General features: G+C 37.6%; 1 protein-coding gene across 5 annotated transcripts in view; it reads left to right on the top strand.

Annotated features, from left to right (window-relative positions):
* GPCPD1 (glycerophosphocholine phosphodiesterase 1) overlaps positions 1-23,434 on the top strand; it is a 44,298-nt gene that overhangs the window by 16,815 nt on the left and 4,049 nt on the right. For all 5 annotated transcript variants that reach the window (XM_030490732.1, XM_030490734.1, XM_030490731.1 and 2 more), the window contains 15 exons: positions 2,027-2,102; positions 3,928-3,969; positions 5,222-5,345; positions 7,515-7,761; positions 8,863-9,025; positions 9,114-9,246; positions 9,486-9,540; positions 10,940-11,032; positions 12,123-12,200; positions 13,358-13,397; positions 14,212-14,273; positions 15,697-15,762; positions 16,751-16,887; positions 18,122-18,257; positions 18,589-18,749. In XM_030490732.1, coding sequence (XP_030346592.1) covers positions 2,027-2,102; positions 3,928-3,969; positions 5,222-5,345; positions 7,515-7,761; positions 8,863-9,025; positions 9,114-9,246; positions 9,486-9,540; positions 10,940-11,032; positions 12,123-12,200; positions 13,358-13,397; positions 14,212-14,273; positions 15,697-15,762; positions 16,751-16,887; positions 18,122-18,257; positions 18,589-18,749 — 1,613 coding nt within the window. The remainder of the gene's footprint in view (positions 1-2,026; positions 2,103-3,927; positions 3,970-5,221; positions 5,346-7,514; positions 7,762-8,862; positions 9,026-9,113; positions 9,247-9,485; positions 9,541-10,939; positions 11,033-12,122; positions 12,201-13,357; positions 13,398-14,211; positions 14,274-15,696; positions 15,763-16,750; positions 16,888-18,121; positions 18,258-18,588; positions 18,750-23,434) is intronic.

Genomic DNA, 23,434 nt, shown 5'->3' with positions numbered 1-23,434 from the left:
TCTTTGTGGCCTCCTCTGGACTCAGTCAAGCAGGTCCACATCCCTGTTGTGTTGGGGACTGCCTAATCAGACCACTGTACTCCTTTCAGGGGTGAAATTTTGCTGCATGTATCCAGCATGTTATGCTTATTGTTGGGATAATGTTACTTGAATTCTCATTCATAGTTTTAGAACCTAAAATTAAAATGTACATTAACAGTAGCATAAGAAATAACCTGGTATTGTTATTTTAATACAATAGGTTGGGAGTTTCTACAAGGAAAAAACCTTTGCTTACTTTTTGAAGAAAACTGCTTAATCTACGTTAGGACAGATTTGCATTCCCCAGGTTCACAAGCCACAAGTTCTGTATGTGTTCATGGGAGTTGCTGTTGGAGAGCTTGCAGGCCTGAATGGTGTTAGGAAATTATACCCTCCCGGCTGGCAAACACAGGTTTCACCTTCAGAAACAGAAATTGTGACATTCACATGTGGATCTGCTGTGGAAGAAGGGGAAAGAAGCTTCTTATTATTTACTTTTCTAGAAGTCTATGAAAGTGTTCATTGTGGCAGCAGTGAGAGGATGGGAATTAAAACTGCCCTACAATGGGAATTAACTGAGAACAACAGTATCATCTTATTTTATTCATATTTACATGCATTCTGTCTTTAAAGAATGACTTCCTATATTTTATTCTGACATGACCCTTAAGTATAGATGTCTCTGAATTCTTTAGATAAAATGAATTGCTTTTAGGTAAGACAGAGCAAACCCATCTAATTGAGTACTTCTTAAATATTGGGTGATTGCTATTAGCTCATCAAAAGCATAGTAGAGTAAATGTGTTTGATATATGTTGAGAAATCCCATCGCTACTAAAGAATTGATTCAGTGATTTGTAAGATAACAAAGCATTACAGTACTGTGTAATTATACTGCTGATTTTGAAGTTTGTCTCGATGTCTCTGTTGATCTGAAATCTATTTAAACAGGAACCTGAAGTACTGGGATAAGTTGGCATTGAAGCTTATATGACTCTGGTACTAGTAGCAACTCTTTTCGGAAATAAGAGTCACTTAGGCCCAAAACATCAAAATGAGAAACTCTGCAGCTATTTGACAGTGGTTCTTGTGACTGATAGTAGCAACCGCACACTGTTAAGAGAAATGTCTTGGGGTGACTGAGCTGCGAATCAGACATGTTCTTTCTGTTGTTAGCCAGTGGTTACCTAAAAATCTTTATCCTAGAAAGCTATTTCAAATGAAATTGTTCTGAAAGAAGAGATTAAGTTACTGTTCTGAATACCTATCTGAGTCTTGGCTATGTCTGTCAACAAATTTAGTCTTTTGAGGGACAGTAATTCTTTTTTTGTGTGGAAGAATCTAATTTATCTTGCTCCAGATGGAATAGACAGCAGGGGCTTCGCTGCTGGCTGACTGCATCAAGTATTTATGTTTTAATTAGATGGCAAATAATTTGCTCTTCTGTACCACAAATAAAGTAACGGTGTTTTACAGACTTTAAATTAGTCAAGCCAATTTTGAGGGAGAAACCCCCCTGCAACTGTTAACTGCATGAGTAGATGCTGAATGACGTTTGGAACTAGAGATGTGGGATATGTTTTTTTTTTTTTTCTAAATTGTTGCTGTAGTATCTTAAGAAAAAAGCAAGCATGCTGAATGACTTCAGAGACACTCTGGGGCTTTTTGTACCTGAAGGAAACTAAAGTAGTCCAGTGGAGTAGCTGTAAGCAGTAACGATTTAATAATTTTAATTCTCCACCCTGTCAGCCTTTTTGTCACAAGTTTTGTCGTATGTATACCTGACGCATCAGGTAGCATCATCAGCAGTTGCAGGGGTAAGAAACAAGCCTGATCTATTTTCTTCTTCATTCTCTCTCTTTGCCCCCCCCTCTCTTTCTCTTTCTCCTACTTTTTCTTTCTTAAATCTGTAAGTTTAGTTCACAACCATCCCAAACAGCTTCATGGGTAGAAAATCAGATATAACAAAAGAAATTATTGCAGACATTTAACTTTTAAATTACAGACTATCGATGGTCCCTGCGAAGTCATAGTTCACACGTGGGAGACTCATCTACAACCACGATCAATTACCCCTTTAGGTATGGGCATCAACTGCATCTGTTTGAGGCATATGCATAAGATTGCTGATATGCTGCACATTGATTTAGAGGGATTGATAACTATAGTTTTAAAATACGTAACTTTATGAATGTTTTCAAAGTATAAACTTTTTCTTTGTGCAACATGGGCCTTACTCTCAAAATACATATATATAAAAATAAATAGCTTAAAAATGGAGGGGATGTGAAGCTCTTTTCTGCCATCCTTAAGATAATGTGGGTTGGGTTTGTTTTGGTTTTTTTCTTTTGCTAATCTGGAATTGTAATAATTTTCTGTAAGTTTAATTCTTTGAGACTAAGGATCCATATTATTTTTTCAGAGAACATGTGGGGAGGGGGAGGGCGTGAAGTCACTGCTGTCTTTATTTAACTACTATTTCATTAGTAAAATTTTAAGGCAAAAATTCTTAATTAGACTTCTTTTAAGTAAATGGATTAATTTAAACAGAAACATGAATGAGTTTAAATACCCAGCAGTTTATTTTGCTGGAAGAAAAGGTGGCATGCAGACTTGCATGCAAGTTCCTAATGCTTTTCTGTGCAGAGGAAAAGTATGGTTTTTAAGAGTGACTGGTATAACCTTTGAATGTAGCTTGTAATTGACATCTCTCGTGCTGCTATGGGATGGCATGTTTTATGCGCTGTCTTTTCTAGGATATAAAAAATGTTATTCCCCTCCATACTTAGGAGTTCATATCTGTTAAGTACTTTCTGATGCATTGAAAAAATGTCTTCTAGAGAGAAGCTGGTGTTGAGGAAACTGCTTGTTAAACATGAATAGTACCATGATAATTTCCCCCCTTCTCCCCCTTTATTTTGTTTTTTTTTTCAATTGAATTAGTTGTGTTTCTGTTCCTGTAATGAGATTGTTTCTGTATCTGTCAGTAACTGATTAGGGAGGCAGACTACCCTCTGTTAGGATCTAGACTTTATCTCTAAATTCAGTTAAATTCATTCCAAACAGTTAGGAATTTTTTTTCCGCTAAGAAATACTCAGTGCTTCATAAGCAGTGCTTCATAAGCAGTGCAGCAAAACCAGGATGTTAGTGCTTGGTCATTACTATCCTGAATTGTTGCTTGTGGTTATTAAAAATTGAGGTCAGGCCCATGATTCTTCTTAGAAAAAGATGGGATTAAGGGCTATAGAGACAAGATTTTGTTAAGATTTATGTTTTGAGAAGTTTATAGTTTTAGACTAGTGCAGTTCTGTTAATGCTGGTGAATTTACTTAGTGCCTGAAGATTTCAGTTACTAAAACTCTGGCGAGGGTAAGCTAAAAGCAAGCGTGAAATGAGTGGTTTAAAATGTTTCGTCCTAGGTTGGTTTCTGTCACGTGGACAGAATAAGCATTTTAATTGATTTAGAAGCTTTAACTATAAATGTGCAGGAGGGCAGGAGGACAGCTTGCTTGTATGCTTGCAAGAAACTTCAATGTCTTTGACACTAACAAGAAAAGCATCTTGGATTCTAGTAGGATGTAGATGTTGTCAAAATACTGCAGCGAACTAGGAAATGATGCAGCCTTCTTGCTTTTCTCAGTTCAGATAACTGTAGGTAAAGCGTCTTGGCATCTTTTGTGTTGGTTGTTTTTTCTTGCAGAAACTAAGAAAAAGCATAAACTAGGAAACAGCTTTACAGATGGTTGCAGTAAACATGCTTATTCATCTGTTTCAGTTTTCCTACTTTTTATTAGATATACTTTAAGTGAAGTGGAAAAGTAGAATTAATATAACTTGGAAGTGATTCTTTATAATGTGAATACAAATTAATCTCTTTCATTCTTTTTCCCTCCTTTTAATTCTAGAAAATGAAATTACTATTGACGACGGCCACTTTGGAATCTGTAGTAAGTGGGATATATTGACCTTTACTCTTAACCACGTATTTAATTTTAAAAAGATTATAGTTGAAAAATATTTGAAATACAAAGTTTTGACAAGAATTGCCTGTAATTGTTTTCTCTGCTTATATGGTTATTTTGTATCTAGAATTTGTGAATTCATACTCGGGCTCTAAGCCCTTCTAATGTTAATGAAAGGCTGCTAGGAAGAGTTTAAATATTGTCAGTATGGTGGTGTTGAAATTTGCACACTAGATCATGAGCATGCATATTTGGAAATACAGAATGGACTTACCTTTCTTTTAAAACCTAGCCTTAGAAATAAGACTCTTGCCTACAGAAATATTATCACTTACACTAAATGTACACAATCTGCCTCTTCAGTTAGCCACATAACTGCCAAAACCTCTCATAAGCTAAAACCTCATGTTCTTGTGTGTGCATATGTCTCATTTTTGGCAGTTCTAACCCACCTCTTACTTAACACTTAATCCTGTGGTGCCTGAGGTAACTCTGTCACGTCTCATACTTCTCTCAAAGCTTTTCCATTTTTCTTCATATCCTCATTGAACGATAAGCTTTGCTAGGAACTCTTCAAAACTGCGGGGTCAGCTCCAGCACCTGGTCTGGCAGCTTGTGCTTTCTGGACATCCTGCTTACAGGCTTTCCTTGTCCTAATGGTGAGGTTGAGGATTCTCCTCCATGCTTTGTTTCCCCATCATATCTGTTGTTATATCCTATCCTGCAGACTTACACTGTGTTACTAGCATTGGTTATCATGAGCTAATTTGACACCTGTATCTCAGTAGAAATGGGGAGTCTCCAGTTGCATATGACTCTTCAGAGTTTCTGTCAGTGTTGCTCCATGTATTGAGAGATCCCAGGATAAGGGAATGTTATGTCTACCTTTGGAGGTTTAGACCTTGATACCATAAATAAAATTAACACTGGAATACTTAGTGCTCTCCTGCAGATAGTTTACGTGTGAAGCTGGCAAGGGTCATTGTTCCTATTTAACCTCCTTTAAAGCCAGCAAACAACTGCAGTATCTGTTGTCTGTTCTGGGTAGTTCAGAAAAGACAGGTGAAAGGATGCACTCAAAATATGCTCTGGGAATACTATCAAATAAGGCAGGTGATATGGAGGATTGTCTAGAAGATGGTGTCAGAACTGTATTTATATTTTTGTATATTAAACTGTATAGATCTCCCTAAAATAAGTTATTAAAGTCTAATACTTTTTGTTTAATTTTTGCTAGATGGTATTGAAACTGTGGATACTGGGTGGCTGACATGTCAAACAGAAATAAGATTACGCCTGCATTATTCTGAGAAACCACCTGTAGTGATATCTAAAAAGAAATTTAAAACATCAAGGTTCAGGTAAGAGTCTGCGTATCTATCTCAGTTTGCAATTTAGCTCATGTTAGGTGTCAGTACTAGTGCTGCTTTTTTACTTAATTAATGTAAGTAATTTAATTACTTTAATTTTTGGTTGCTAATAGGGATCTACTGTCAGGCCAATTACCAAGTATTTAAGCACTTTGTAAAAAAAAAAAAAAAAAAACAAACAAAAAAAAAAAACCAAAAAAAAAAAACACCAAACCACCCAACCAAAATGTAATAACATTAGATCAGTGCTGGACAGTGGGATTGAGTGCACCTTGAACAAGTTTGCTGGTGACATTAAGCTGTAGGGTTCAGTTGATATGCTGGAGGGAAGGGATGCTATCCAGAGGGACCTTGGCACACTTGAGAGGTGGCCAATGCCAACCTCATGAAGTTCAACATAGTGAAGTGCAAGGATCTACATGTGGGTTGGGGCAGTCCCAGGCACAGCTACGCACTGGGCAGAGAAGAGATTCAGAGCAGCCCTGCGGAGAAGGACTTGGGAGTGTTGGTCGATGAGAAACTTGACATGAGCCGGCTTCACTGTGCGCTCACAGCCCAGAAAGCCAACCGTATCCTGGGCTGCATCACCAGCAGTGTGACCAGCAGGTCGAAGGAGGTGATCCTGCCCCTCTACTCTGCTCTCGTGAGACCTCACTTGGAGTACTGTGTGCAGTTCTGGTGTCCTCAACATAAGAAGGACATGGAGCTGTTTGAGCAAGTCCAGAGGAGGGCCACGAGGATGATAAGGGGGCTGGAGCACCTCCCGTATGAAGACAGGCTGAGAAAGTTGGGGCTATTCAGCCTGGAGAAGAGAAGCTGTGTGAAGACCTCATAGCAGCCTTCCAGTATCTGAAGGGGGCCTATAAGGATGCCGGAGAGGGACTCTTCATTAGGGGCTGTAGCAATAGGACGAGGGGTAATGGGTTTAAAATTAAACAGGCGAAGTTCAGGTTACATATAAGGAAGAAGTTCTTTACAGTGAGGGTGGTGAGGCACTGGAACAGGTTGTCCAAAGAAGTGGTAAATGCTCCATCCCTGGCAGTGTTCAAGGCCAGGTTGGACAGAGCCTTGGGTGACATTGTCTAAATTAGATGGTTGAAATCCAGACTTGATAATCTGGATGCATTACTAGACAATCTCTTTTCCACATTCTTCTTAAAAAGTTAGATCTGCCCAGGTAGTTTCTGTGACTGTCAGTTGCTATGGCTGTGTCACTTTTCAAGTTTATGGACCATCTGTGTTGTGACTTCTTTTTATTTTGTAAGAGGGTATTAAGAATGTGGACTCGGTATACAGGATTTCTATGATTGTAACTGTTTCTTTGAGATACAACTTCTATGTTACTAGTGAATTGGAATCTAACTAAATTTAACTAGATTAGTTAAACTAAATCTAACTAGATAATCTACTAGTGAATTAGCATCTTACTAAATAACTCTTTATTCCATCTGCTACTTAGATGATTCAGAAAGGGATTTGGATTACTCATATATGCTTCCATCACTGGCATAATTCATTCTGTGTGGAAGGTTTGCTCTGTATAATAATGAATTCTGAGTCTTACAGAGAGGCTTATTCCAATCAGTCCAGGATTTTTCAGAAATTGCATTCAGTTTACTTTTAAATGATCATTTAGGATTTCTCAAGGGGCTTAACCGATTACTATGGACTATCTTATTTATGCCTAATAGAATACATTTATCTGCCTTGTTGGTGTTCAGAGAGACTTAAAGTTGTGTGTGTGCACTTAGCAGCAGCCACCAGCATTCAGATATTGATCTTGGCAATTGCTGCTATTTTCAATGCTTTTCATTAGCCTTTTGGCATTACGGGTGTCAGTCTGTGGAGAAAGGCTGTCTGTTTGGGAGCCCAAATCGTGTTTGGTGGAGTGCTGCTTCTCAGACCATTAGTGCAATTTTCACATTTACCCAAGTTCCAATTTCAGAAGTGACTCGAGCACTTACAACTAAAAGAAGATAGAGACAACAGCTGCAAACTGAGTCTTGTGAGGGCCCACTGCATACAGTGCTGTCCTGTCGATGGTGGTGTTGAGAAGAATTCTTGTGTTGCATGAACTTCTTTTCAAGCTTCTTTCTTATTCTCAGTTTCCAAAGATGCTCTTGTGACTTAACCATTTGTTTTGTGTTTCTGGTTGAGTAGAGTAAAATTGACTCTAGAAGGCTTAGAGGAAGATGAGGATGATGAAGAAGGTCAAGAGAAAACATCCCCTACTGTCCCTCAGAAAATGGCAAACACTGTGGAGTTCTCCTTAATAAGTAACAATGAATACAAATGTCGACACTCTCAGCCAGACTGTGGCTATGCTTTGCAGCCGGATCGATGGATAGAATACACAATACAAACCATGGAGCCTGATAACTTGGAATTAATCTTTGATTTTTTTGAGGTATGTCTCTACCACCATGAAGCAACTCAAGTCTGCTTTTGGGAGTCTTGGTAATTAGAGTCAATTACCATGAAGATTTCACTGTTGGGATAGGGCTGTTGCCTGATATCTTGATCTTTTGGACTTGTGTAAACAAGTTATGAGTCTATTGGTTACTACCCCATTTTGCAGAAAGGTTTTGTGAGCCTGCTCAACAGGGTACAGAAAGTTTTGCAGTTTCTCCTTGTTGAGAAGTCAGTACAAATTAGACTCAAATCTTGGTGTGTAGTACTGCGTATAGTTAAGTTGGCTTGATTTTTATCCTTTACCAAGTTTTCCTTATCCTTCTTGAACCTGAACAATTTGTATATGAACTACTTACGTCACAATTATTTTTAAGTTATAAACAAGAGATTTCTCTGAACTAACTAGTGCAAATTATAACTGGATAGCTGCAGATTTTCACTACTACTTCTGTTATGTTGCACTCTATTTTTTTTTTTTCCCTGAAACATCTTAATATTCAAAGTCCTTTTAAAAAGAAAACATCTCTTGTCTCTTCATCCTGTTTACACAGAAGACAGTTTTAAGCTCATAAAAAGGATTTAAGATAAATATTCTCTCTTTTGTCTAAAAATACCCTGAAGATCACTTAGGCTCGTAATTATAAGTGGCTACATAGTTCCTGAGCTTGACTATGGTCAGGTGCATGTTCTGCATGTTAGTTGCCCTTCTCCTTCCCTACAAATGAATACAATGTTGTTGTAAGCATATATATTGTTCCAGTTCATCTTTTTTCTAAATATGACTTGGGCTTTTAAGAAGATGGACTATGCCATGCACGCAGTTTTGATGTGGAAAGCTTATCAACTCTAAGAGTTTTCAAAGACAATTGTATATGAGTTTTGTAGATTTCCATCAACAATTTCATATTTCTGATAGCAATTTGGAACATGGTCTTAAACAATTTTTAGCCTGAAATTAGTGTTTTCTGTAACACAAGAAATTTCTGTTACATCAGTGCCTGTATATGTATATTTCTGAGGAGAAGGGAAGAAGAGTTTGTTCAGAATTCTCACCCACATATAACAATAGATGGTTTTTTGCTTTGTTTTGTTTCAGGAAGATTTAAGTGAGAAAGTAGTACAAGGCGATGTTCTTCCAGGTCATGTAGGTTCTGCCTGCCTCCTGTCATCCACACTTGCAGAACTTGGAAAGAGTGCTGGAATTCTTACACTTGCTATTATGAGCAGAAATCCAAGGAAGACAATTGGAAAAGTTAGAGGTACAGTTGATGCAAACAGATGTAGATAATCGATGACTCCAAGTGAAGTTATCTATTGACATGTGAAGCATTTTTATTTTTCTTGTAGTGGACTACATAATTATAAAGCCAATCCAAGGATACACTTGCGATATGGAGGCTTCCTATGCAAAGTATTGGAAACCAAGAACAACTCTAGATGTTGGACACAGGGGAGCAGGCAATTCTACAACAACAGCTAAGTAAGTTCATTTGCATTTTAATCTGGGGGTGGATTTTGTTCACTTTAGTTTCACTGACATCAATTGAGGAAGTGGACAGTTTAAAACAAAATGCTACAACCTATAATCATTTAAGTCACTTCAATATCAGATATGGGTGTTCTCTAAAACAGAGACTTCTGATTTATATTTCTGTTGTTTCAATGGACTTTTGTGCTACGCTGCCTCTAATAAAATCTTTTCCTTTGCTGTTGTTTCAGGCTTGCTAAAGTTCAAGAGAACACTATTGCCTCTCTGAGGAATGCTGCTAGTCATGTACGTACTCACACACCTAGTATTTGGATAGTTAAAACTAGCTTAGCTTGGATGCTTGATTTCCATTATTCAATACAATGAATGATAATGATACTGATAAAATTACATCAAATCACCATGGAAATTTCTTGAGAGAGTGAGGAAGGGAAGTAATAGCTAGGTTAGACTCTCGTTCTCAAGGTCCCCAAAAAAATCTAAACTTCTATGTAATATTTTTCTGGTGATGTTTTAATACAGGCAAAATTTTAATCTCAATCCTGCAGAGACATAGGGTTGGAATAATTTTGAATGAATTAGTAAAAATTTGGCTCTGCTGGATCTGTTGTCATACTCTCAGGTAGCAAAGGTCTTGCTCAGGGGTTGCTGAGTACCTAAAACTGGTGTCCAAAAATGAGATTTGGGAGCTGAGCTGTTAGGATAAAACAATCCTTTGTTTCAGTGCTTGCTACAATGAAGACTTGAAATACTAAGATGAGACTTTCAGTTTGGGAGATACTAGCTTCAGTTGCTTAAATTCTGTGGTTGAGATGGTCACTTTTATTCCTTCTAGTAATCTCAGTCACTTAAGAAGTGATCTGTGATAAGATTGATCTAGACAGTGAGACACTGCAGCAGAGCAGCAGCAGTCAGAAGCACATCAGAGGTTCCTAGTCTAACTCCTGTTTTCACAGCGAAGAGCTGTAGTTACAGTCACATAAAGATGCTGCTGTGAGATCACCTGCTGCTTAACTTGTTGGGTATTCATGGAGGCCTTTCAAGGGAATAATTCATAGACAGTAAAAATAAGTAAAAAAAAATAATTTCTTTGTGTTTCTTCATATCTTTATTTCTGGCCCTCTTTTCAAAAATATTGTACTTTGATCTTAGTTCCTTTTTAACAGAAAATAACACACAGTTGGAAAGGACAGGAGAACACTGGATACAGCTATTTCTTCTCTCACACATGTTATAACACCCTATTGCTGTGTTACTAGTGAGTCCAGAAGCTCCTCCCTATACGGAGTATCTCCCTAAAGCTTTGTCAGTCTGTAGCCATTGCTCTTCTCTTGGTGGGGAGGAGGGAGGAAGGGCACCATGATGGCATCCATGTTTAAAAACATCAACTTAGCCTTTGTTTGAAATTAATACTTTATTTACAATACTTTAAGGTTACTAGAGGGTTTAGGAGGGTTTATAAGGGTTTATCAGAGCTGCATTATGGTAATGAAAATACTTTCCCCTACGATCTTTTTCTAATCCATTGTTGAATATGATTTAACTGGTAACAGCTAGTTACATTCAACTTCTGGTTGATGTCCAGGACCTCTGAGTACTTGGCAGCTCTGCAGTTCTGTAATCCTTGTGCATAAATAGTTAATGGGTTTTTGTTTTCTTCTGTGTGTTTTTCAACTTTCTGTAGGGAGCAGCATATGTGGAGTTTGATGTACATCTTTCTAAAGATCATGTGCCGATTGTATACCACGATCTCACATGTTGCATGGCCATGAAAAAGGTAAAGATGATATCTGTATTTTATCTTTAAATGTTACCATTCCGGAAACTAAAATGCCAGGCTCTCGTAGAAATAATTCTGGGGAATCAAGGGATGGAATGGGAATAAACATGCAGGATTACTGTGTGCATGAAGTACAGCAAGAAGGTTGGGGTTTTTGTTTTGATGTTGCAGCAACAGCATGTCAGATGCATGTTTTGAGACTCTTCAAGCCTCTTTCTTAGTTTTTTATTTATGGTTTGGAAGAAAAATGCAGACAACTCAGCTGTATTCAGTAGCACCTCTGGGACTCTAATTTTAGACTGTCACAGTAAGAACTTCTGGTTGTTTCTTTTTTGAGGGAGATTTAATATGATTCTCAGTATGACTTCTCACTTATACCTAAATGTATGCTTCTCTTAAGCAGTTATATACACTCATAAAAGCTTTTTAGGTCAAACCAAAGTCTGCCTTGCTTGGTATCCCAGTAGCAACCAGTAGAGGGAAGGCAGAAGAGTGGAAGAAACAAAGATCTCCTTTATTTAGGGAGTTTGATTAGCCACAAATGGCTTGGCTTCTATTAGTTTTTCTAACTCCTTCTTTAATTTTTTTACTTCAGCATTTTGCTCTGTCCTTTATCTGTGAGGTAAACAATATACTTCATGTCTCATTGGGACAGTAAGTGAGGCGGAAGAACAGTTTTTGGATTGCTTGATGAAACAGAAGGCAAGGAGTTAAAGCAGATATTCTAGGAGCAGGAAAATGGATCTGGAAAGCAGGTGTCCTGTTCCTTTCCTTACTCACCTCATGAGGTTGCAGTTTTTCCTTCTTTTTTTAACAAAAAACTCTTTTCTGCTCTTTTTGTAAGCCACAAGAGAACATTGAAGCATCTGACTTGCATGAAAGACCAAGTCTTGGTTTTTTTTCCGAATTGACACGTTTTATGCTTCTGAGTACCAGCCGACTCCTGAAAACTGATCATTTTACTCATATTATCACTTGTATCTTTATAAATAGAAAATTAGTTGCCTTTAATGTTACCATATTAAAAGCATGTAGGCTTTTCTGTAGTTTTCAGCGATGCTTAATTATGTATTATTTCTCTTCAAAGAAACTGGATACAGAGCCTTTGGAACTGTTTGAGATTGCAGTCAAAGAACTCACATTTGATCAGCTGCAGTTATTGAAGGTATTGTTACTTTGGCTATGCTATGCTAGAATAGCCAAATATATAGTATGATATGCTATGTGTAGAATTTCAAATTGTGTATGAAGCTACACGAGTAGTAACTAGATTGATTGGGAGAGTACAAGTTTTAAAAATGGTACAAGTAGGAGTAGCTGCTAATTCCAAGAATAGTACTATTGCACCTTAATTACGTCTTTATTTCATTACTTCTAGAAAGATGGTCTGATAACTTGTGTGGATCCATATCATTATGCTAACATTGATATTTTCTAAAACATAAGAAAGGCTGAAGGTGGTGGTGGGGTTTGTTGAAAGCCAGTACTTTCAAGTCTTTCTTGAAGAAGAAAGATACCTGTTGCAAAGTCAATGTAATTCTCAAACGTTTCCCTGTTAACAAGGGAGACTTGTTAACAGGGAAACATTTCAATTATGCTGAATTACTCTCTTGAGGTGCATGTGGAGGTGTAGAAGGTTCTGTGATTCAATGGTATGGATTGACTGGACTGGCTAGATCTAGTTAATTGGTCTTATCTAATTGGGTGTCACTATCTTCTGAACAGCAGTGCTCTGCCTACATAAAGGGGGTGTCAGGGGATGAGACTGGGCCACTGCAGACCCAGCTGAGAGATCTGTCCTCAGTTAAAGAAACACTTGGCTGGTCCAAGAACTATTTTTCTTTCTACTTAAAATTACTTGGTCACCTCCTTTTTGAGGAGAGAGAATTTGAATGGAGCAGGGGAGTTGTCCCTGCACCTGGCCTGATTCTATCTCAGTATGTGACTACATTATAAAACCACTGTCAGCGCTCTGTCTGCGCTTGTTTGAAATGAGAGTCTGACATCTAACAGAGAAGGGTTTAATATTTGGACTTTTCACATCATGCTATATTATGGGTGTTCTTACTCTTGAACATGTTTTCTGAAATTTCAGTAAGAAAATTTACAGTTAGTTTTTGAGCTTTCCTTGGAATCTTCATGTTCTAAAGTTTGAAAGAAATATGTGTATTATGATTTCCTTTATTCTTTCACAAATTATTTAAACTGTGCCTTATAATGGACCTTTAAACTTAAAACCAATTTATAAAGAAAATTAGTTACATGTAGTAAGATCTTTGTGGGTAGAGTATTTGTTAATTTTACTCTTCTTGTGTTCTTTAGCTGGCTCATGTGACTGCCCTGAAGGTAAAGGACCACAATGGTACGTACGCTAGTTTGCAGGAGTCTTGAGATTTATTTATTATCACATAATGATACATAAATACTGTGGTTGCAGTCACTTGTTCTAGTCACATTTGGCTTCTTCCTGAATATTTCTAAATGCTTTCGTAGTTACTTGCATTTTGTGCATAGAGTTCTTCACTGGGAAGTAAATACCTGCACGGAAATTACTCCCTTGGGAAGAGGGGACAGGAGGGTAGAAGATGAGTGCGTAGATAAATATATTTTTATGAATGTTCATAACACAGTTGCCACTAATGTTTCCATCTTATGCTTCTCTAACTGTACATTTTTGGCAGCTCCTCAGAAGTGCTAGCAAGAACTTTGGTAACTGCTGTGGGGTGTCTTATTGGTGCTGCAAATTTTTGGCCTTAATTCACCCCCTTTATAGAGACAGCAAACTAGCAAAGTGTCTCACATGTCCTACCCATCTGGGAAAAGAGAAAATAAACGTAAGCCTTAACATGCAAGGCTGCTTCCACTGGATCTGATCCAGTGACTGAAGCAGAAGGGATAGGAGAAGCTGTTTCTGATACTCTGGCAAGGCTTTTAAGGGGGAATCAAAAAATTTTCCTACTGGCAAAACAGGAATTGCCTACGCTGTTGTTGGAGTATGTTGGTGTTAGAGGGAGAAAGTCTTAAGTAATCAAAAGGTAATCAACAGGTTTAGGTGATCAAAGGCCTGATTCCATTCTTTACTCTTAAAGGCCTTATGACTTTGAGCTAGTCTTTTCTTGCTGGGATTAGCAACACTGCTGTTTGTTTTGATGCAATATTTTGTATTTTTTTTCCAGCATCTTTTAAAGAAGAAGAAAACTCTGCTTTTGAGATGCAGCCATTTCCTTCTCTGCAGAGAGTAAGCAGTGAATATAGAGCAATGGAGATGACAACTCTCAAACAAGAAAACAGCATTTTTTCTTTCAATTTTGCACACATAGCAAGAGATACGCACTTTTGGTTTTAGGCCTCCAATTATCAATGCTGGAACTGAGAACACCGGCTTTATTGTTGGCCATTGTAGCCTTTTCAGTGCTTAAAAGTAATAGTTTGCATATCTTTCAAGCCTCTTAATTCACGAACCCACTTTGCATTGCTCGGGATATGCTCAGTTTTACATCTGGGTATTGCATTTTAATGCATGGACAAGTGATTTCTAATCTTGGAAAAAAAAAAACAACCCGAAAACGCCAAACCCTAAACCAAACAAAATAAGACCACCACCACCACCACCAAAAAACCCAGCAACAGCAAAAACCGAACCTGGCCTCATCTAGCAGAGCCAAACACAAGAGAAACATGAATTAATTTCTAGCATGTTCCTGCTTATGACTGCTTGCCAACTCTGGGCTTTGTGTTGGCTTATTTTTCACAGAAAGATCTGACAATTGTTGACCAAACAAGAGTTTCATACCATTTACAGCAGGTTTTTTTCTTAGAACTACTATTTTTTTCCCTGTTACTGTTCTTCCTGATGCCTGAACTGCTCATTAACATGCCTTTTAGGGACTTGTTTTGTACAATAATACTGCTTTTTATTTGGATTATGGAGATTATTAATATCCAATTATTTATAGGCTTGTGCCAGAGCATATATCCATCAGTTACAGGTCATATGCCTCACTATATTTTTTACTGTCTAATCAGATTAACTACAGAAAATTGAGAACTTTGTGTAACAGACTAAACTACTGAGGTTCAATTCCTCTACCTGTTTTGATTCCCTAAATTTAATTATCTTCCTGTGAGTAAGGGCATGTTATTCTCTTCTCTACCTGTTATCTTCATAGGGTTAAAGAATCATCTACCAACTTTTTCTTGATTTCATTAGCTTTTACCTTCACCTTTTGATTTGAAGTCACCTTACAAATAGTTCAAGAATTTCACATACTCTTTTTCTGATCATCATAATGGCAAGCTCATGGTTTTCATACTTAGGACTATGTGTTACTGAAGATACTTTTTGCATTCAAAAAACCTTCCTGGTGAAGTAAAAAACATTTCTTCTTTAGGAGTACAAATGGGGAATTTCTCACACTTGTTAAGGTGAATTGACTTATCTTTGTACCTTGTCAGATTTTTGTCCTTAAGATTTTATCTATTTTTATGTATTTCCTAACTTTAAACTGAAGTAGAAAAAGGTGTATCTTGTGTTAAAAGTTTTTTATTCTACTGATGGACCCCACTGGTGTTAAAATCTAATGTATTACCCCAGTAACTGCCCTCATAGAGTAGTTGTCCTCCTTTGCTGTGAGGTCTCTTTATTAATGAATTTTTTTCAGGTCCTGGAGTCTGTTTCTGAGGATGTTGGGTTCAACATAGAAATAAAATGGATCTGCCAGCAAAGGGTAAGTAAATGTACATGGGACTGACTTTGATACTTTGCCATTTTCATGGCTAAAGCTTGTAATTTAACCTGGCAATTAATGAACTACAAAGGCATAATTTTGGCGTTTTTAATGTGACTCTCTTGTTTTTATTATAACCCACTATCTTTAAAACTGGGAGTATAGTAGCACCATTTTAGCAAATGAACAACTTACTCTTAAAACAAGTAGGAAGTATTTATAAGATTGAGGTCATAGTGCAGCTCAGATTGCTTTTAGCTGAAGACCCTTTTTTAAAGTCAGTGGATCACAACAGATCAGGCATGATATATATGTGAGAAAAGTGACAAGAAATTCAAACTCTCCTGGCCTGGTGCAGGAGCAGCTACAACATGGTGCAGTAATACAAGCAACTGTTCCCTTCTAGTCAGCACTACTGTGGACTCAGCTGGATTGCTTAGCGCTCAGACTAGAAACAGTTGTCAAAGCTAGGACTGGAAGCCTGGAGTGGGGGAAGGAAGCTAAGAGTGGCCAGTGGAAGTCTTTATGCACGGAGACATGCTCATGCTCTCAGAGACAGCAAAATGACTGGTACCTGCTGTTCTCAAGGACAAAGGGGATCTAGTTTGTTTCTACAAATTTACTGTTGCATTTTTATATTCAGAAACAGCAATACAAAATATCTGTGATAGTTTTTAGTGATCTTTCATGGAATTCCTTTGTGGTTTCAAAATGAGAAAAGAGTTCCTAGAAACTCTTTTCTTGGATGGGATGACAGTGAATTTTTCAGTGGAAGTTATTGCTGTCTGAATTCAGCTCACAGACTGACAGTCCTATAGAGCTAGTTACTGAGTAACTAGCACTCAGTAGACTGAAGGAGTAACTTCTGTATTCAAACTGGCAAACTGAATTCTCATTTTGCTCAGGTTGAATGAGATACCATTGCTGGTTAAAATAATTTTAGTGAGCATTAATCTAAATGGCTGAAATTTCTCCTTTCTTTTTCTAGGATGGACAGTGGGATGGCAACTTGTCAACTTACTTTGATATGAACCTCTTTCTAGATATTATCCTAAAAACTGTTTTGATGAATGCTGGAAGAAGAAGAATTGTGTTTTCTTCTTTTCATGCAGATATTTGTACAATGTAAGTTAAGAAGAAATAAGTAATGTTTTTGGTTTTTTTTTTTTTTTCTTAATGGTAAAATTTACTTTGGATGTAAGACTCCCAGTGGGAAACAAATAACATGTAATCTCATTAGACCTAATGTTTAGGTGCCAAAATAGTTGGGAATTGAAACGAGACCACTTTGCCATCTGAGCTGTGCCAAAAATAAAATAGGAGAACAAAGTCAAAGTAGATGCCTTTCTGAATGCTTCAGTCTTTCTTGACGCAACAAAAAAGGTCAAGATTTCTTCTGGTATCACAGTCTTTTTCAGTCATACTCGAGGTGCACACAAGCCTAGCTTACAAACAAAATCATCTTGTTACAAATTTTTTTTTCACTGTATCTACCTTTTACAAAGGACAGAAAATGAAGGAACTTTGGATTACCTGTGTTCGGTTTGGGGTTTGTTGGGTTTTGTGGGGTTGGTTGGTTTGTTTGTTTGTTTTTTGGTGGTGGTTTTTTTTTGGGGTTTTTTTTTTTTCCTTGGTTTTAAACAGTTTTTCTGTTGTGGAATGTTATATTGAAGGTATTGGGGCACAGGAAAAGCATGAGTTGAACTAGGGTACAAACAGTTGGGGCACATAAATAAAAATACGCTGTAGTACTTTGTAACCAGAAGTGATTTAGCACTGTTAATGAAAGGCTTTACGGAGATCACATTTTATGAGAGATTGTGCTGATGAAATACCATTGAAGGGTAAATGGGCAGGACAAAACCAAATCAAGGTACTAATAAAAGGGTTAAGAAGCAAGTGTGTAAGAGTATAACACGCTAATCCCCAAATTTTGCTTCCATCTGTTGTCATTTCATACCCCTGTCCTGGTATCCAACTTGAAAAATACATTAGGAAGGTTAGGTGTTGTATATTAACTATGTTTAGAAATTCTTATAATGGATCTTCGTTTTACTTTAACGTGCATTTAAGAAGAAAATTACAGAATTTATCAGTCTTTAAGGATTTTATATAAATGTTTTGAGGATGTAGATCTGAGTTCAACTTGAAGTCTAGCTTCCCCTAAACTATGTTAATCTCCAGTAGTGACAAAAGGAACAGCTGGAGCAGTTTGTCACATAGTTTGATACTAAACTGTAGTACCATCTTGTTACACTGGCTAAGAACTAGAAGAACACATGATAAAGAGCATAATTCTCCTCAAGGTTGAATTTCCTTGCTTTTTAACATATTTGCTACTTACAAACTTCTTTAACAGGGTTCGGCACAAGCAAAATAAGTATCCTGTGTTATTTCTCACTCAAGGAGAATCTAAACTCTATCCAGAACTTATGGATCTTAGATCTCGTACAACTCCTATTGCCATTACCTTTGCACAGTTTGAAAACTTGCTGGTAAGCTGACAAGTTCTGGTATTACTCTGCAGTAAAAGGACCCAAAATTATTACTACTTGTAAACTTACTGGTTTTGACAATGCTTAAAATTACAACTAACCTCATAAAAAGAAATACAGTAACATTTGGTGACTACCAAAATAATGTCCTTCATTTCAAATGTCTAATAGTGTTTAAAAAAATAGTGCTATTGATAAGCTCTTTAATTGTATTAAATTATTTTTATTATTATGCATGAAATTGTAAAGAGCTGCAGGTGTCAAAAAATTAAAAACCTGATGTGAGAGTGTTTCATAAACATGGATTTAATTGAAGTCTTGTGTATTTCAGGGAATTAATGTGCACTCCGAAGATCTGCTGAGGAATCCATCATTTATTAAAAGGGCGAAATCTAAGGGCCTGGTTATCTTCTCATGGGGTGATGATGCAAATGACCCAGATAACAGGAAGAAGTTGAGAGAATATGGTGTTCATGGGCTGATATATGACAGGTACTTACTTGTGCTTTAAAAATAATAACTAATACAGCTGAGAAATTATTGTATCCTGATTCTTACGAAATTTCACATTGCTTTTTGGTTGACTGGGTGCAGAATATCTTCCTTTTGTACTATTAAGTACAAGAAGCCCATAAACCCAGGTCAGGAACAAGACTAACACGAATTCCTACTCTTTCAGCTGTATATACGAAGCAAAATAACTGTTTCTCGTGAGGTTAATGTAAATGTAATTTTGATTCTTTAAAGAACTAGTGCGTGGCATGCACTTTTAACATGCTTATAATATTTCTGATGGTAACTTAGTATTTATATGTGACATGGTGAGGACAGTGTTGTTTAACTGTTTGGCTGAAATATTCAGCTTTCTATGTTTAGTTATGGAAATAGTTAACACGACTTGAATGATTTGAACTTAATTTTTTTGCCAACATTCTGTTGTGTTTCCAAGCTGTGAATTCACTGTTTTTTCCTACTAAAATCAGCTTGGAATGACTCGAGGGCAAACTGCCAAATTAGTCACCTCAGAAATTAGTTACCCACAGAATTCAGGTGGACATCAGAATATCATGGTAAATCTTTGAACAAAAGTGTTACCTTAGTTCCTTATAAAACCAGTAAGTTTTAGCTTTTTTTATCGTAAAAGATGTGAAATTAATTATTACAAGCTGATGATTAATTTGGGAAGCTGTATTGAATGAGAATTTCTGATAGATTACTAACAGTATGTGATTAGGAAAGCATTAAGTGTAACTGAAGTGTCAAATTATAGAAGACTTTTTCAACCCTTTTGCTTTAGCAAAGGCATTGTTGCATATTGTTTTACTTGGGAAAAATAAAAGGGAGGGGGAAGATCAAGTAATTGTGAAGGTCTCTGTTGTATAAAGTGAAAACTGAGAGTCAAGATACCTAGAGGCAGAAACCAAATAGCTTGCTCTTAGAGTTGCAAGTTCCAAGTGTAAAAAAAGTAGTTAACTACTTTCAATCTGTTCTTGACTACTGAGAGTCCTTCCCAAGTGGTGGGTCCAGTGTTTCTCTGGTTTACCAGAGGTCTCCCTGCTTGTACTGTATAGAATGTCTCTTTCTATTCATTGGTGGGAAAAAAGAGTTACAAGATTTTTACCTGAGGATCAGCTTCAGACTGAAGTCATTGAAACATAAGTCCTCTTTCCTTCTACAGCAGTGCTGCTTGTTGTGCCTCTCCTTGAACTCAAGATTGAGGCCCTTCTAGTAGATGAAAAATATCTCTGGAGCAGTATGCAGATGAACAAAGTGGTACTCTGACTCTTTAGTGTACAGTCATAGGGTTGTTAGGAAATCGGATCCTGTAGCATGCATAACTTGAAGTGATAAATTACTGGTCTACAGACAGGTGGGGTGTTTTACTCAAATACTAATGCATAAATTGTTCTTATGAAATGTTCATCTGATGCCTACTAATCCAGCCTTCTAAAGTTCTTAATACTCCTGAGTAATAGATCTGCGCTACTAGAGTAAAGTAGTGAAGTGGATGACAGCCTTATTTCTGACTTCACCTTACTTTTATTACTTTAGATACTTAACTGCTCAACACTACTTAAATAATGTTGCATTTATGTCAAGGCAGCAAGGCTGCTACATGTCATCTTATGTTCCCTTTGTGCTGTTCAGTGTGTTTTAAGTTGCAGTATGATAGCAGAACACCTTTTACCTTTTGATGACTATCCAATTCATTGAAATTGCTCATAGGCTGAATTCCCTTGTGGATTTAACTGGGGGGAGGGGGAATTAACCTTCCTGCACTATTTAGACCATCTAAATTATTCATAGTATTCATGTCTCCTCTCACCACCTGCCCCCTGTATCTCTTCCATCTTGTTGACATCCTTCACTTTTTTGAGAAGAACCCCAAAATCAATAGTAATTCCAAAGGTGTTTAAAAAAAGTACTGCAGTGGTGCATTTCTTCTTTCTTTTCCAAGTTACAAACTGCAGTTGAGTAGCAAACAATTATCTCAGTGCAATTGTTGGAGACTCTTAACTCTAATTTCTAAATGGTATTGACTTTTTTCCCTGCAGGTCAAAACAAATATTGGAGTGCTCCTTTATAATTCTCAATTGTTTTCCAAAATTTACTATTTGTCTGAATAGAATAAATTTAATAATAATATGGGTTCCTTAGAAGCAACATGACACTTTCTGAAAATTGCATCAGATGTCCCAAGCTGGACATTTTGAAATGTGGTTGGTACCTGCAAGACAAGTCCTGGACAGCATGTCTAAATGTAAAACTTGGCATTAAGGGTTTCAATTCACAGTTGGAGCTGTTGGGTAAAGAGACGTCTTTCAAATCATTTGAGTGTATGAAGTTAAGAGTTTAAATTGATATTAAATAGATACGGTGTGAGCATCCAGATTCTGTGCTGTTTGAAGTTTACAAGTAGATAAATTTGAAACTTGAGCAGAACTCAAGGAGGAGATGTACGTGCTTGTTTCTAGGTCCAGAAATAAATAGGGGCTGCAGTAATCTGTTCATTAGTGTAAAGCCAGTTTATAGAATTACAGAATCAACTAGGTTGGAAAAGACCTTGAAGATCATTAAGCCCAACCATTACCCCAGCACTGCCAATCCACCACTAAACCATGTCACTGAGGGCCTCATCTACACAGTTTTTGAACACTTCCAGAGACAGTGATTCCACCACTGCCCTGGGCAGCCTGTTCCAATGCCTGATCACCTTTTTGGTGGAGAAATGTTTCCTAATATCCAGTCTAAACCTCCCCTGGCACAACTTGAGGCCATTACCTCTTGTCCTATCACTTGCTACTTAGGAGAAGAGACCGACCCCACCTCACTACAACCTCCTTTCAGGTAGTTGTAGAGAGTGATAAGGTCCCCCTGAGCTTTCTCTTCTCCAGACTAAACACCCCCAGGTCCCTCAGCTGTTCCTCATCACACTTTTGCTCCAGACCCTTCACCAGCTCCATTGCCCTTCTCTGGACCTGCTCCAGCATCTCAATGTCTCTCTTGTAGTGAGGGACCCAGAACTGAACATGGGATTCGAGGTGCAACCTCACCAGTGCCAAGTACAGGGGATGATCACTGCCCTGGCCCTGCTGCCACACTATTGCTGATACAGGCCAGGATGCTGTTGGCTGCCTTGGTTGCCTGGGCACAAGCTGCTCATGTTCACCTCTGTTAATCAGCACCACTAGGTCCCTTTCCACAGGACAGCTTTCCAGCCACTCTTCCTCGAGCCTGTAGCATTGCAGGGGGTTGTTGTGCCCCAAATGCAGGATCCGGCGCTTTGCCTTTTTGAACCTTATACCATTATGCTGTGGTTGCACCTACAAATTCCAGAATATTTCCAAGGCTGAATCAAGATGTGTGCTTCTTCCATGGCTTCACTTCTTCCATGGCTTCTGCAGAATTTTTGTTCTCTGGACTTCAGGCCAAGTCCAGGTATTTATTAAAAATGGCTATGGCTGTTTTATTAGACCTTAACATTTAACATGGTTTAAGTAACTTGTCTGAATAAGGTAGGAAGTGAATACAGGAATGTTAGTGAATTTTAGGTTGCTTGGGTATTGCCCTGAGTTATTGTTATTGCATGCAGTCATTGCCTCAAAGGTTATGAACTGTCTGGGTAGAGATGTTTCTATAAGCTATTTTTTTTCCGAACTTTAATCATCCATGTAGAATTGGGCAAAACATTGTAGCCACTTGCGAAGATGGCAGAAAAACTGTGTCCTGAATACCAAAAGTTGGTGATATCAAGTGTCGGGCAATAAGAAAATGCAGGTAGGGGGGTCTGCCTTTGTTTTGCATGGAGAAAAATCTGCAAGGCTAAAGCTGTGAAGCTTACAAATGCCAACGCTATTAAAAGAATGATCTCACATGGGCAGGGGAAAGAATTTGTTTTGGTTTTGCTTTTGTTTCCTCACCCAGTCCTTTCTCCACTTGGGCTGCACATCATTAGACATACCCAAAGTTGTTAAATGGATGCTCTAGTGCAGTTGCTGGGACAATATTCTGCTTTTTTCTTACGTTCAACTAGCAGTACTATCAGCATCTAAAATAGCCACACTGCTTGTTAAAAGGGCAATCTACAGAAAAGGTGCCACCTCTGCCTCCAGGCTTTTATTTGGGCCCTAATCCAGAAAAGTACTTCAAATGCATGACTGGGTATCTTCTGTTCACAGAGTAAATTAAATCTCATGCTTAAAGTGCTTTATTAATTCAATGTTTAGACTTTATTTAGAGAAGAAACTTTATTGTACTGAAATTCTTCAGATTGGCAAAAAGTATTAATTTTAAAGCAGGATTTGTGGGGTGTTTTATCTGGTATCTTTCTCCTGGATAAGCTTTGTAAACAGTCCAGGAAATATCTCTATGTTTGAATATACTTAAGTCAGTAAGAACAAGGCAGCCTTATGTTTTTACAGCAGTTGGCTATCTGTTAAATACCAGTGTGGAGAGGGGGTGGGTGCTGACTTCCACTTGCATTAGCTTTTTTTGTTTAAATTTACTTTACATGATCCGAGTTCCGTTTGTTGAATAATACACACAGCTGCATGAAAATATTGAACCAGTAATCCTCAAACGTTTATGCTGAAAGCTTCTCCATGAGGATCTGCACTATGTTTGTGTCTGTAAACGCTACAGTACCATATGGCTGCATGTTGCATTTGCAGACTCCA

Source organism: Strigops habroptila, chromosome 6 (assembly GCF_004027225.2).
Source record: "Strigops habroptila isolate Jane chromosome 6, bStrHab1.2.pri, whole genome shotgun sequence".
Classification (NCBI taxonomy): Eukaryota; Metazoa; Chordata; class Aves; order Psittaciformes; family Psittacidae; genus Strigops; species Strigops habroptila.
The sequence above is the reverse complement of the archived record's forward strand: the minus strand, read 5'-3'. Positions and strand labels throughout refer to the sequence as shown.